The 15984-nt window shown below is 46.4% G+C and overlaps 1 protein-coding gene across 1 annotated transcript in view; it reads left to right on the top strand.

Moving 5' to 3' along the window:
- FARSB (phenylalanyl-tRNA synthetase subunit beta) overlaps nt 1-15984 on the top strand; it is an 84612-nt gene that overhangs the window by 30299 nt on the left and 38329 nt on the right. The window contains exons 12-14 of the mRNA XM_056564907.1: nt 8887-9094; nt 10626-10706; nt 10834-10926. Coding sequence (XP_056420882.1) covers nt 8887-9094; nt 10626-10706; nt 10834-10926 — 382 coding nt within the window. The remainder of the gene's footprint in view (nt 1-8886; nt 9095-10625; nt 10707-10833; nt 10927-15984) is intronic.

Raw genomic sequence — 15984 nt, 5'->3', positions numbered from 1 at the left:
GCATAAGCGCTTCAGCAGCGCGAAATGAGCCGCCAATCAGCACTGTGCGCGCGTTTGGGGCCGTGCAGGGGCCAATTACAGCGCCCTTGCCTCTGACCCAGCCTCTTCCTCCTATTGGCCGGCGTCTCTTCTCTCTCCTCACAGCAGCTGCCTAGGGACACAGACTTGGGTGAGACTGTTCATTTTTTTGCTATGTCCGTGTCCAGAACTGTTCCTCTCTCAAAGCAGATATCGGGAATATTAGTTACCCATTACGCTTGGAAAACCTGCTCTGCAAAAATGCCAGGTTCTGCTGAACCCACTTGTTCTGCCTGCTCCCCCAGACCCCCTGCTATATCTAACCCAGGTGCTCCTTCAGACCCGGTGGGTTCGGCTGCCCCTCCAGCCTGGGTTTCCTCCCTCTCCCAGTCTATATTTGACTTGGCACAGGTCTCCTGTTCAGTGGGGACTGCCTTGGAGAGGTCTACCCTTCACCGGCCCTCTAGAAGGTCCCGTTCCCCTTCTCCCTATGCTTCACATAAGCATAATAGGGGTGTCTCCTCTGACTCATCCCCTGAATCTTCTGGTAGACACGGGTGTTCCTCTCGCAGGTCTCGCCCGACCGCTTCTTCAGACCACACGCATCACTCTTCCAGAGGACGTTCCCGTGGTCACCGCTCTGGCTTGCCTGAGCCACGTACCAGGTTGGAGTCTCCCTCTTCTAGGGCCACCTCCACTCGTTCGCACTCTCCTGGAGAACTGGCGGACAAGGTTTCCGATTCGGCATCCGATTCTGAAGACCGTTCGGACTCAGTGGACACGGTGAACTCATTGGTTATGGCCATAAGAGACACCTTTAACCTAGAGGACCCAGGAACTTCGGACGTAGCTCCAGAAGTATCCTTTCATCGTGCCTGACCGGCACCCAAAGTGTTCAGCTCTCACGCTGAATTTGATGCCATTCTACAATCTGCTTGGAAGCACCCTGAGAAGAAGTTTCAGGGACTGAAGAAAGTTCAAGCACGATATCCTTTCGCCAAGGACCTTGTCTCCAAATTGGCTTCCTCTCCGTCGGTGGATCCTCCGGTTTCCCGCCTCTCTAAAGCTACTACTTTCCCGCTGGCGGATGCATCTGCCTTCAAGGATTCAGCAGACAAAAAAGGTTGAGTCTTTAGCGAAGTATGCCTTTGAAGCAGCGGGTTCCTCCCTGCCTTCGCCTCCACCTGGGTGTCTAAGGCCCTTTCGGTTTGGCATTCCCAACTCTGTCAGGGCATTCTTTCGGGATCTCCCCCGGAAGAACTGTCTGCTCTGGCCCTCCAATGTTCCAAAGCTGGAGACTTTCTGTGTTCTGCTTCCTTGCACTCAGCTCGCTGCGCTGCCTTTGCCACCTTTAATCTAGTGGCCCTCCGTCGTTCCATTTGGCTTAAAACATGGAACGTGGATGCTGCATCTAAGAAGTCTCTCACCGAGATTCCTTTTACCGGTTCCCGACTTTTCGGCAGGCGCCTGGATGAGATTATCTCTGAGGCAACAGATGGCAAGAGCTCTTTATTACCTCAAAACAAGTCTAGCACTTCTTTCCGCAGAAAGTCTTCTTCCTTTCGGTCCTTTCGGACTTCTGGCCCCTCTAAAGGGTCCAGCCAGGCGCCTCCACGTGACAAGAAGGTCCCCTTTTTCAAGGCGCGTCCCTCTTTGAAGTTGGACACCAACCATTCCGACTGGTTTGCGGCCAAATCGGGCAACCGCAAACCCACTTCTGCATGAAGGGACGCCCCCACCCGCAGCTTTTTCTCGGGTGAGAGGTCACCTCTTGCTCTTTTGAGACGTTTGGACCACGCACATTCAGGACTCCTGGGTTAGGGATGTGGTGTCCAATGGATATCGGATACAATTTTCCTCCCTTCCGAGGGATCGTTTTTTTCAGTCCCGTGCTCCCCGATTTTCCCTCGCTTGCGAGGGAATTTCGGGAGGCTCTTCAGTCCCTTCTCATCCAGGGTGTCATTGTCCCGGATCCTTCAAGGGAACGCTTTTGGGGTTTCTATTCCAATCTTTTCGTGGTTCCCAAGAAAAACGGTTCTGTGCAGCCAATCCTGGATCTCAAACGTCTCAACCAACATTTTATCTGCCATTTCTGAATGGAATCTCTCCATTCGGTGGTGGCGTCTATGGATCAAGGGGAGTTTGTTTCCTCGGTGGACATCAGGGATGCCTACCTCCACGTTCCAATTTTTCCTGGACACCAGAGGTACTTCCACTTTGCAGTTCCGGAAGGTCATTATCAATTTGTGGCTCTCTCCTTCGGTCTGGCCACAGCGCCACGAGTCTTTACCAAGATTCTGGCGCCCGTGATAGCTCTGTTACGGTCAAGAGGGGTATCAGTGATACCCTACTTGGACAACCTCCTCATCAAGGCCTCCACCAGAGCTCAGGCTCTGGAGAATGTGAGCCTCTCTCTTCAGACCTTACGTCGCTTCAGGTGGATGGTCAACCGAGACAAGTCAGTTCTCTCCCCCACCCAATCTCTGGTCTTCTTGGCGCTTCAGTTCGACTTGGCCTCGGCTCGGATTCGCCTCCTGCCGGACAAACCTCTGCCCTCTTGTTGGGAGTCCACTCCCTCCGGATACCATCCCCGGTCACCATCCGTACTTGCATGGAAGTCCTGGGTCGGATGGTGGCAGCCATGGAGGCCGTACCCTTTGCCCAGTTTCATTACCGTCCTCTTCAGCTGGCGATTCTTGCCGGGTGGGACAGGTCTCCTCTCTCTCTCGATCGCAAGATTGCTCTCCCTCTCCCATCGGTCTCTGCGCTGGTGGCTCCGCTCCCCCCTTCTTCAGGGGTGTTTGTTCCTTCCCCTCCACTGTTAGGTGGTCACGACAGATGCCAGTCTGTCGGGCTGGGGGATGTTTTCAGGGATCAGACGGTTCAAGGCCTCTGGCCTCCCCAAGATGCCCTTCTTTCCATAAACATCCTGGAACTGAGGGCGATATATCTTTGTCTGAAGCATTGGGAGTCCCTGCTTCAGGGCCACCCTGTCCGGGTCCAGTCGGACAACGCCACGGCTGTGGCGTACATCAATCGGCAGGGCGGCACTCGCAGCTCAGCAGCCATGTCCGAGGTGATAAAAATCCTCCTCTGTGTGGAACAAGCAGTTCCAGACATTTCGGCGATTCACATTCCGGGAGTGCTCAACTGGGAAGCGGATTTCCTCAGTCGATCCTCAGCCGACCCCGGAGAGTGGTCCTTTCTTCCGGAGGTGTTTGCACAGATCTACGACCTCTGGGGGACCCCAGACGTGGATCTCTTCGCGTCTTGACACAACCGGAAAATTCTGACGTTTGTGTCAAAGTCCAGGGACCCCCTGGCTCTAGCCATGGATGCCCTTGTAATTCCGTGGTCAGGCTTTGTCCTTCCCTACCTATTCCCTCCTCTCCCCCTCCTTCCCAGGGTTCTGAGGAAGCTCAAGGCAGAAGGAGTCCCCGCCATTCTGGTGGCTCCAGACTGGCCTCAAAGGGCATGGTAGGCCGACGTGGTCTGGCTTCTGGACGATGTTCCGTTTTCCTCTTCGTCCAGACCTACTGTCACAGGGTCCTCTTTGCCACCCCAATTTACAGTCGCTGCATTTGACGGCGTGGCGGTTGAGACCGCGGTTCTAAGGGCCCGCGGCTTCTCTTCCCAGGTAATTCGCACCATGCTCAGGGCTCGCAAGCCCTCCTCTGCAAAAATGTACCTTTTCTGTTCCCCGTCTCCTCTCCTTTTTGCAGTCGGGGTTGGAACAAGGGCTGGCTCTCAGCTCCCTTAAGGGTCAGGTTTCGGCCCTTTCCATTCTCTTTCAGCGTCCTCTGGCTTCCAATTCGCATTTCCGGACCTTCCTTCAGGGCGTGGCACACGCTGTCCCCCCTTATCGGTCCCCTTCTCCCCCTTGGGACTTGAACTTAGTTCTAGGCTCTCTCCAGGATGCTCCTTTTGAGCCTCTTAGGGAGGTTCCCCTCTGCCTCCTATCCTGGAAGGTGGCTTTTCTTATAGCTATTACTTCCATTAGGAGAGTATCTGAACTGGCAGCTCTCTCCTGCCGTTCTCCTTTCCTGATAGCTCATCAGGACAAGGTTGTTTTCCGGCCAGATTAGTCCGTCTTACCTAAGGTCGTTTTGGCTTTTCTTCTCAACGAGGACATCGTCCTTCCGTCCTTTTGTCCCGCTCCTTCTCATCCCAGGGAGCGCCTGCTCCACAAGTTGGATGTGGTACGGGCTGTTTGGACTTATCTTTCTGTCACCTCTTCCTTTCGTCAGTGCGATTCCTTTTTCGTCCTTACGGATGGTCGTCGGAAGGGACAGCCTGCTTCCAAGGCCACCATTTCTCGGTGGATCTGATGTGCTATTTCGGAAGCTTACCGCTGCAAGGGGAAGATCCCACCCTTCAGGCTTTTGGCTCATTCCACCCGCTCTGTGGGAGCATCCTGGGCTCTCCGAAACAAGGCCTCGGCCTCGCTGATCTGTAAAGCGCCCACCTGGTCTTTGCACACTTTTTCGAGATTCTACCAGGTTCATACTTTCGCATCTGCTGATGCTAGTCTGGGCCGTAAAGTGTTGCAGGTGGCGTTGGTACAGCCGACTGTCTGACCTTTTTTCTCTGCCCACCCAAGGGACGGCTTTGGTACGTCCCAAGGTCTGTGTCCCCCAATGGAGCCGATAGAGAAAAGGTGATTTTTTATACTTACCGTAAAATCTCTTTCTCGAAGGATCCATTGGGGGACACAGCTCCCGCCCTTTTCTGGGGTTCCTATTCGGTTTTCTGTCCGAGGGAGTGTTCAGTTAATTTTTTCTTCTGGTACTCGGACAGTTCATGTTTTTTTTCCTTTGACCTGTCGGTCTCCTCTTATTGCTCTGGGACTAAAACTGAATTGCTCAGTGGCCTGGAGGCGGGTATATCCTGCTGGGAGGAGCAGACTTTTTGGTTACCATAGTGTCAAGCCTCCTAGAGACAGCAGCATATACCCAGGGTCTGTGTCCCCCAATGGATCCTTTGAGAGAGAGATTTTACGGTAAGTATAAAAAAAATCTCCTTTTTCCCTACGCACAAGGTGAGCGGCGATTCTATAGAGCCTGCACCTCCCTCTCTATAGAGGGTGCACAACTCCCCCTTCCCATTGAATTATTGGGGTAAAGCACAAGGCGCCGTCCTTTTGGTCTCTTTTTTTTCTTGTTCACATCTTAATAAATCCAGCGTGATTGTACACTGGCGTGGGTTTATGCAGGATCTTTGTATGAAACACCAGTCTTAGTAAATTCCCCTCTTTATTATCAGCTTGTTATCAAGAAACTTTTCATAAAGATTGGCCAAAGCAGAGAACCTCTTTAGAGGGGTACTCTGCTCTAAACATCGTATCCCTATCCAAATGATAGGGGGTGAGATGTTAGATTGTGGGGGTCCCGCTGCTGGGGACCCCCTCGACCTCTGAGACTACAGCGGCAGCGTCCGGAACACTGAAGCTTGCACCTTCCGCATTCGTGATGTCACGCCACGCCCCCTCCATTTTTGTCTCTAGGAGGAGGCATGACAGCTAGTACATAGCCGTCACGCCTCCTCTCTTAGACCTGAATGGAGGGGGCATGGCGGCTGGCATCGCTAGTCATTGGCACAAAGCGGAGTTTACTCCATGCACCGAATGACTGGTGCTGCAACGGAGATCGTGTGGGACCCCCTTTGGATAGGGGATAAGATGTTTAGAGCAGAGTACCCCCTATAAGGTGTTCCTAACATTCTGCTGAGATCTCATGGTGCTGCCAAATCTTTGAAGGAAATCTGTCATCAGTGTCACCTACACTAACCTTTCGGTACAGACAGGTAGTGCAGGTGACACTGATGACAACGGTACTTACCTTGTCTTGTTCCGTGCAGTTGTTCTTTGGTAATTGTCTCCGGTATCTTCAGCTCTGGGCCCGGCTTGGAGCATTGGCAGAGCTTAGTGACATCACCGCTGTTCTCTAGCAGCGGGACCCAGCAGAGAACAGTAGTGGTGATGTCACTAAGCTCCACCCATACTCAAAGCCGGGCCTGGAGCTGAAGATACCAGAGACAATTACCAAAGAACGACTGCACAGAACGGGACAAGGTAAGTACCATTGTCATCAGTGTCACCTGCACTACCTGTCTCTACCAACAGGTTAGTGCAGGTGACAGTAATGACAGATTTCCTTTTAACTCTGACGCCTTTCCTCCCAGTGGCTTAACCCCTTAATGACAATGGAGGTAAATGTACGTCATGGTGCCGTGCTACTTAACGCACCATGACGTACCGGACCGGTGTTCGCTTCATGCGCGTCAGGTTCCCGCTGCTGTCAGCAGCCAGGGACCCGCCGGTAATGGCGGACATCCGCGATCTCGCAGTTGTCTGCCATTAACCTCTCAGATGCCGTGATCAATACAGATCACGGCATCTGCGGCAATGCAGTACTTTGAATGGATGATCGGGGGATACGATCATCCAGCATGGCAGGCGGAGGTCCCCGCACCTGTCTCCGGCTGTCTCCCGGGTCTTCTGCTCTGGTCTGAGATCGAGCAGACCAGAGCAGAAGATCACCGATAATACTGATCAGTGCTATGTCCTATACTTAGCACTGAACAGTATTAGCAATCAAATGAATGATATAAAAAAATGTGAAAAATCCCCTCCCGCAATAAAAAAGTTAAACATCAGTTTTTCCCATTTTACCCCCCAAAAAGCGTAAAAAAAAATTATGAATACACATATTTGGTATCGCGGCGTGCCTAAAAGTCTGAACTATTAAAATATATTGTTAATTATCCCGTACGGTGAATGGCGTAAACGTAAACAAAAGTCCAAAATTGCAGCTTTTTTGTCACATTTTATTCCAAATTTTTTTATAAAAAGTAAAACCTAAGAAAAAGTGGTGCTGATAAAAGTACAGATCATGGCGCAAAAAATTAGCTCTCATATTGCCCCATATATACGGAAAAATGAGAAAGTTACTAATTTTGTTAAAATGGTTTTAGATTTTTTTTTTTAAGCGGTACAATTATAGAAAAGAATATAACATGGGTATCATTTTAATCGTATTAACCCAACCGTATTAAAGAAAACATGTCATTTTTACCGTAATGTGTACAGCGTGAAAACAAAACCTTCCAACATTTTGTACATTGCGTTTTTTTTTTCAATTTTCCCACATTAATAATTTTTGGGTTGTGCAGTACGGTACATTTTATGGTAACATAAGTGATGTCATTACAAAGTAAAATTGGTGATGCAAAAATCAAGCCCTTATATGGGTCTGTGGATGGAAATATAAAAAAGTTATGATTTTCAGAAGGCGAGGAGGAAAAAACGAAAATGCAAAAATAAAATTGGCCATGTCCTTAAAGGGGTTCTCTGGTGCTTAGATAAGATGCCTGGTCGCGGGAGTCCCATCGCTGGGGACCCTCGTGGTCTTGCACGCGGAACTCCGTTTGTAATCAGTCCCCCGAGCGTGTTCAATCCGGGTCTGATTACTGTCGATCACGAGGCCGGCGGCGCGTGACACCACGCCTCTGCCCCCGTGTGACCTCACGCTCCGCCCCTCAATGCAAGTCTATGGGAGGGGGCGTGGCAGCTGTCACGCCCCCTCCCGTAGGCTTGCATTGAGGGGCGGAGCGTGACGTCACACGGGGGCGGAGGCGTGACGTCACACGCCGTCGGTCCTGTGGTCGCCGGTAATCAGACCTGGAGCAAACACGCTCCGGGGACTGATTACAAACCATTACAGATCATGGGAGTCCCCAGCGGCGGGACTCCCGCGATCAGGAATCTTGTCCACTATCCTTTGGATAGGGGATAAGATGTCTAAGTGCCGGAGAACCCCTTTAAGGGTTAAACCTCAGTTGAGCTTTCGTTCACATACAAAAGATTTTAGTTGCCATAAGATTTTGTTTGCTTCTTTGTCCGAAGTGTTATCTTAAATGTGACATTGTCCATAGTATGTATAAAGGGTGTGCACTTTAACCACACACAGTACTTGTGTAATCTCTGCCTAAAGCAGGGCATTAGTCATTGAGATGGTGCAATATGTATGGAGATTAGATCTACACGAGTTAAAGTGAAACCTTCCTTTTCACTGAAAGGAAGCACATTTATTTGAAAAGCGGTGTATAGTCTTGTCTTAGAGTATGTTGTGTTCATAATGTCTATCAGGTCTTTATTTTCGTGATCAGCCATTTTGATTAGAAACCTGTTCCACACGATTGACCGACAGTAGGACATTTTATCATCAGCCTGGTTTGGCTTATACTGAATAAGCAGCATTCTACAAGTTTTAATGTACTGGTGCTGGTAAAATCACTGTGCTCACACTTTTTGGCCAGTAAGGTCCTGTAAACATACTTGCAGAGCTTTGCACATAGCAAACAGAATATATTGCATTATAACCAGAACAGTAGTTGAGCGAGCAGGAAAACTCCACTTACTATGGCTTCTCTTCCCTCTTTTAATGACTACCTTGTTCTGTCGTTTCTAAATGACAGGTAGTTTAGCAGGGCAGGAACCTTGCAGCTTCTCAGCTTTATTATGGAATTGCTGATGCACATAAGTATATTTATAATACGGCCGCATGCTCAATATACAAGTGGAGTTTGACCAAGGCTGCATCTATAATCTCGTCCTTGTTTTTTTTTTTAAATCCACACATTGATTTTAATTTTTAATTATTTTTTATTTTAAATTTATATATATTTAAATGTTAATATTTTATATATATATCATTTTTATTATTATTAATTATTATTATTAAAATATAATGTAATTTATATATACATTTTAATATATATACATGGCGAAATTCTATCAATGACAGCCGATAAAGAATCAATATATAGGTATATGAAATATATATATATATATATATATTATTTCTTCAGAGAGACTCCGGACAAGTTGGCTAAACTACTCACACGGATGTGTCTGAAATCTCACGTGTTGGAAGATGGCGAGCAGCTGGAGATTGAGATCCCGCCTACGCGAGCCGACATCATTCATGCCTGTGACATTGTAGAGGATGCAGCCGTAGCCTTTGGCTTCAATAACATTCAGATGACCATCCCTAAAACTTACACCATTGCTAACCAGGTGAGCGACCCTGATGGCCTGCACCCGTACATGTATTATTGAGGATCTTTTGGCTCTCCTGACCTGTTGGATTTTGCGAAATCTTGTAGTCTTCATAAAATAACAATTCTGGAACATCTTTCTTTAGAACTCTGTGGTACGCTGTTACTACATGGTTAGTACTTCTGAAAAAGAAGCAATGTCCAAAAGTTCAACTAGGGGATGGGTGAATGTGGATGAAGGAAAGGGGGAAAACTGCCTGTAAATGTATATGGACAACTGGGTATTAACTATACCCTTTTGAAAAGGTTGTGTCCCTACACAGTCTGACAGTAGTTAGGGCTGTTCAGAATGAGACATTCTATTAGTTTTGGAAAGCATGGCTGCTGTCTGACCTATGTGACCCACACCAGTCGTGAGAGTTATGGTGATGCAGCAAAACATCCAAATTATGTCCATTTTAAGCCCCCCAAAAAAGGCCTCAAATTCCATCTGTATGACCTCTAAAATGGCAGTTTTTAAATCTCAAAATCATTTAAAAAAGGCTTTATTTTCTTATTTATTTCAACGGGAAGACAATAGTCAACTCACATGTAATTTAATTTAACAGCCATCATTATTAGAGATAGAGCTTTATTAATAGAGCAGAGCATTTGCTGTAGATATAAATAAATTAAAAACCCTGGTTCAAAAAAATTTACAAAAAGAGAGTCTGAAAGATTTAGGACTCATTGGTTCAGATTTATTAATCTGTGTGAGACCAAAATATCTGAGCAACCAGTCAAGGGTCTGGTTTCAATTTTTACCAGAATTTTTTTTTTAGCTGTAATTGGTTGACCAAAATCTGGGCTATTTTGCCTTTTTTCAGCATTTTTCCAGCAGGTGGTTGGGCCTAAACTATGCAAATTTAAAAGGGGGGCACATCATGATTCCACTGCTGCATATTTTTCATTCTTAGGGTTAAAGGGATACTCCGCTGCTCAGAGTTTGGAACAAACTGTTCTGAACGCTGGAGCTCGAGCCGGCGCCGGGAGCTCGTAACATCATAGACCCGCCCATTGTGACAGCATGCCCCGCCCCCTCAATGCAAGTCTGTGGGAGGGGGCGTGACAGCCATCACGCCCCCTCCCGGAGACTTGCATTGAGGGAGTGGGGCTATGTCGTCACGAGGCACTGGCTCCACCATTCGGAACAGTTTGTTCCAAAGGCTGAGCAGCGGAGTACCCCTTTAATTCAGGGCCTAGTGGTTAGGCCCCATGATTTAAGTAATGGCATTGTCCTAGGTATGTGCTATCACTTTACACAATGAGAATATCCCTTATGCGTATATATTCTTATTATAAGGTTAGCTGTTTACTCTTTGATCAGTACTGTTTATTAGAAGCAGACATTTCAGAAGTCTTTTGACAGTTCAGTTTGTGACAGGATCTGTGTAAAATTCTGGACTTTTTAGTTATCTTTTAACAAGGAATTGTAACTTATTAATATTCGCTGCACAGGTATTGTACCTGGAGTATCTCCTCTTAAGTATCCTTTTTGTCTTTATGCCTAGTTTCCTCTAAACAAGCTGACAGAACTGCTGCGTCAGGACTTGGCTGCTACTGGCTTTACTGAAGCTCTGACATTCGCCTTGGTAAGCAGCCGTTGTTTTGTCGGCCTCAGTGAAAGGCAATATTTAACTGCTTAAATGTCTGTACATTTTTATGTTATAATTCAGTATAATTTTGTCTGAAATGATCCTATTTTCTTTGTAACCACAGTGTTCAGTCGATGATATTGCAGATAAACTGGGTGTTCCTGTTTCCGCAACAAATGCAGCACACATCGCAAACCCCAAGACTGCAGAGTTTCAGGTCAGTTATGGCAACAATAGAGCAATTTGTTTGGCTGGGTTCTTAAAGGGGTTATCCGAATTCTAGAAAGTGCTGGGGCTGCAATGACAATTAAAAAATTAAAATACTTACCTACCTCACTGGATCAGGGATCCTGTGAAGTCTTCCAGTCCCCCACTGAATGCTCCAGCTGCTACTTCCGAGATGCACCCCCCTTGACAGTAATGGCCCGCTTAGCCAATTACCAGCTGCAGCGATGTCCCGTTTTAATCAGTGATTGGCTGAGTGAGCCGTCACTGGATCCTGCTTAAATGGGCACTGTCATTAAAATTATTTTTTTGCATATTATACAGCAGGTAAAATAAGTATCACTTCCATGGCCTTATAAATCTGGCCACTAGGAGTCTCCCCTCTGGTCCAAACTGCATTCCATCTGCTGAAAAGCACAGACTTTGGTCTGTTGGACTGGCAGGAGACCAAACTCAGGAAGTGCGGTCTGGCCATAGGCAGTAAATAGAACTTGCTCTGTGCCTGTGTATGAGACAAGGATGAAACACGGAGAGCGAGTGCTATTCACTGCCTATGGCCAGACCGCACTTCCTGAGTTTGGTCTCTCGCCAGTCCAGCAGGAGACCAAAGTCTGTGCTTTTGAGCAGACGGAATGTGGTCTGGACCAGAAGGGAGACCCCTAGTGGCCAGATATATAAGGCCATGAAAGTGGCATAAAAATATATATATTTTTTTTACAGGGAGTAAATTACAAATCTTATTTTACCTGCTGTATAATATGCAGAAAATGTTTTGACTGTGCCCATTTAATGTATTTATTTGCTTAATGTAATAGCACAGACTTCTCCACTATTCCAAACTATTGTAAACCACCCTACCGGTTGCCAGAATGCCACTTTTGGCCCTGTCAGGTAATTGGGTCTATGGATATCTTTACTATACAGGCCAGGAGATTTCCAGATGCATACAGAAAATGGTGCCCCACATATAGCCTTAGACTATGCTCGCACACAGTATTTTGGTCAGTATTTTGAACCATAAAAGGGTTTCAAGACAATATTAATTAATAATTAATGCATCATACTATGTTTTTTTTCTTAGAAGTTCTGACGTTTCAGAGAAATCATAGTCTTAAAAGCCACCGGGAATAGGGTAATCACAATGGGCTATCTCTAGTGGCTTCTGTCCACCAGCCTTGAACATCATTACTATGCCAAGTCATAAAAAGAGTTAGTCATTCCCATGAAGTAAAAAGGTCCTTCTTTTGGTTAGTAGTAGCCTGGAAAGTCTTATTTTTGGAACATTTGTCCCCCCTCCAAAAATGGCTGTTTTCCAATTTGCATATAAGCATTTGCTGTAGCAAAAAGTTATGAAAAATGTCTGACAAAATGCAAGAAACTGCTCAAAAGCTGACCAAATTGAAAAAGAAAATGCTGTAATTTTTAGGGGTTTATCATATTATAATCGCCCAAACAATTGCAGTGGCACACGTTTTAGAAAAATTTAAATGTAGTTCTTTATTGAAAATATAAATAAATACATAAAAAACACATAAAAAGATAAGCACCAGGGTTGGTAACAGTACAGAAAAGTTGACAATCAATATAAAAAAAAAGCCAAATAGTTGCATAACAGTCTGTATACAGCATAAACAACACCGTGTGACCCCTACGATCGTTTCGCTCACACTGAGCTTTGTCGGGGTTAATCATATTATATGAAAAAATAAAAACATACAACAAAAAACGTGGTCTCAAATGGCTGGAGGTCCTCAACCCCAAATGCGGTTGTGCATATATACTGGGGGAGCAGATCCTGCCCCTGTAGTCCGTTGCTAAGGGCGATCCCCAGCATAAAAATGCATACAATGGAGGATGCCTGCAGCGGACTACAAGTGCCACAATAGAATCCTACACCAGATAAACGGCGTGGATGTGTAACAATTAGTGCACCCATATTCCTGTATTGTATTATATGAAAAAATAGAAAAGAAGATGCTCCTAGTTTAATACCAATGTTTAAGGAATAACACTCACTTGGAGAGGTTGTGCAATGAAAAAGCACAACTCTTCATCCTCCCATTACTCTCTTCAGAATGCAGCCTTCAAGAATTCTTGAAAGGGTGAATCCTTATCCTGGAAAGTTGAAGCCTTGGCAAGTGGGCAAAGTTCCAGGAAATCCACGGGTTGATCCTAATAAATTAAAGTTGCTCTATTGCAATCATGCTGTGGATTTTCTGGAATAGTACCAACTTGCCAGGGATCTGACTTTCCAGGGTAAAGGTTTACCCTTTCTTTTTGATGCACATAACTTTACACTGCTTGATCCCCATACTGTGATGGCAAGGAAACAGTAGTGTAAAGACCTGGTGACCCCTGCCCTGGAATTTCAGTGGCAGCAGCTGAAAAGAAACACTACCGCAGTCTAGTGGAGGAAAAGATGTCAGTCCTGGAGTCACTTTAGGGATTAGTAACTATAGGAAAATAATACACTTTGATTTATTTAACGGGGTACTCCTGCCCTAAGACATCTTATTCCCTATCCAATCCAAGTCTATGAGAGGAGGAGGCGTGACGGCATAGACTTGGCAAAAGCAACTCCACCTCATTCATTAATGCTGCCTGCGGTCTGCCTTCCCTTCATCTATCCACTGCTTAAAATATTTAATCTGAGGATATTAAACTCTATGTACTCCATTCTGTTTGATGTTCTCAGCAGAGTAAATGAATGAGGTGATATTAATCTCCTATCTGCTGCATTAGTTATCACGCCCTAGCATTATTTGCTTTGTACCTTGTAGAGTATTGTTTTCCTCCCCTGTGCCTCCAGCTTTTGCAAAACTACAGTAACCAGCAAGCCGAGCATGATTAGGAAACACAGTTGTAGAGTGTCTGCGGGTTCTTTAAGAGATGATCCACCCCAAAAAATTTTTTTTAATATATGTGCCCAGGCTGTTGAATATCAGGAAAGAAAATCCTGTACCTCCCTCGCTCCCCTGCAGTCTCATAATCACGGCACTCAGTCTGTGCTAAACTTCACTTCCCATCGCTGCAGACAGTACGTCACATTGCCACTTAGCCAATCACTGGCTGCAGCCGTGTCCTGCCTCAGCTAGAGATTGACTGAGCGGCACTGCAACGTGCCATCTGCAGCGATGGGAAGTGAAGTTTAGAACAGACTGAGTGCCGTGATTATGAGACTGCAGGGGAGCGAGGGAGGTAGGTACAGGATTTTTTTATGTTATGCAACAGCCTGGGCACATACCGTATTTTCCGGTACTTTTTAAGCCAGGGAAATGTTCTCAAAAGTCGGGGGTCGTCTTATACGGCAGGTGTCGTCTTATAGGGCGGGTGCTGCAGTAGGCCGGGATGCCCAGGATATGTATTATCCATACCCCGGGCGTCCCTGCCATGATTAATTTCCCCTTTCACATTCGGGACATTCCTATGTCCCGAAAGATCTTTTCGGGACACAAGGATGTCCCAGTTACCTTTCTGCGGCCCCGCGTTAACTCTAAAAATGCTAGCGCGCGCAGGGAAATCACTAACTTCTTGTGCGTGCAACCATAGGAGCGGAGCAGCGAGGACACGCGCATGGTAAGTTACCAGCGGCACATCATCTTCAGTTCTCCAACCACTGGGGGAACTATACTGCCAACCTAATGTGAGGGAACTATACTGCCAGTTTAATGTGGGGGAACTATACTGCCAACCTAATGTGGGGGAACTATACTGCCAACCTAATGTGGGGGAACTATACTGCCAACCTAATGTGGGGGAACTATGCTGCCAACCTAATGTGGGGGAACTATGCTGACAACCTAATGTGGGGGAACTATGCTGACAACCTAATGTGGGGGGAACTATGCTGACAACGTAATGTGGGGGGAACTATGCTGACAACCTAATGTGGGGGGAACTATGCTGACAACCTAATGTGGAGGAACTTTACTGCCAACCTAATGTGGGGGAACTACAACCTAAAGTGGGGGAACTATACTGCCAACCTAATGTTGGGGAATTGTACTGACAACCTAATGTGGGGGGAACTATACTGCCAACCTTATATGGGGGAACTACAACCTAATGTGGGGGGAACTGTACTGCCAACCTTATATGGGGGAACTATACTGCCAACCTAATGTGGGGGGAACTATGCTGACAACCTAATGTGGGGGGAACCATGCTGACAACCTAATGTGGGGGGAACTTTGCTGACAACCTAATGTGTGGGAACTATGCTGACAACCTAATGTGGAGGAACTTTACTGCCAACCTAATGTGGGGAAACTACAACCTAATGTGGGGGAACTATACTGCCAACCTAATGTGGGGGAACTGTACTGCCAACCTTATATGGGGGAACTATACTGCCAACCTAATGTGGGGGAACTATGCTGACAACCTAATGTGGGGGAACTATGCTTACAACCTAATGTGGGGGGAACTATGCTGACAACCTAATGTGGGGAGAACTATCCTAACAACCTAGTGTAGGGGAACAATACTGCGTACTTAAAGGGGTACTCCACTGCCCCAGCGTTCTGAAGCATGGAGAGTTGACCAATCCAAGCAGGCTTTGTATACAACAACCAGCCAATCACTTGTAAGGTACCGTACATTACGGTAGAGGGGTTGTCTTATACGGCGAGTGTATCCCAAACTCTATATTTTAACTGTAAAAGTTGGGGGTTGTCTTATAGGCTGGAGAATACGGTATATTGAGAAAAACATTTTGGTTTGTTAACCCCCTTTGATTCTTTTGATGACAAAAAATGCACATGTGTAGTATATGGGTTGTGTATTCAAAGGCTGATCCACACGTATCAGAATATATCAGGAGGGATTTCAGGACACTCAATCTGTTGCTGATTTTCGCCATATTTTGTAATGAAGAGAGAGAAATCCACATAAAAATGCACATTTTGCAGTGCGTTCGTGGCAAATGTCACTGAGAAATATATACAATAAATCTGGAATTGCTCAACATGCCCAACACGTTTACAGTCTTCACAGCTTTATCTTTCCAATTTTCATGTTACTTCTGTAGTCCCTTCTCTGACTATGAATG

This window comes from Hyla sarda, chromosome 3, assembly GCF_029499605.1.
Source record: "Hyla sarda isolate aHylSar1 chromosome 3, aHylSar1.hap1, whole genome shotgun sequence".
Lineage (NCBI taxonomy): Eukaryota > Metazoa > Chordata > Amphibia > Anura > Hylidae > Hyla > Hyla sarda.
The sequence above is the reverse complement of the archived record's forward strand: the minus strand, read 5'-3'. Positions and strand labels throughout refer to the sequence as shown.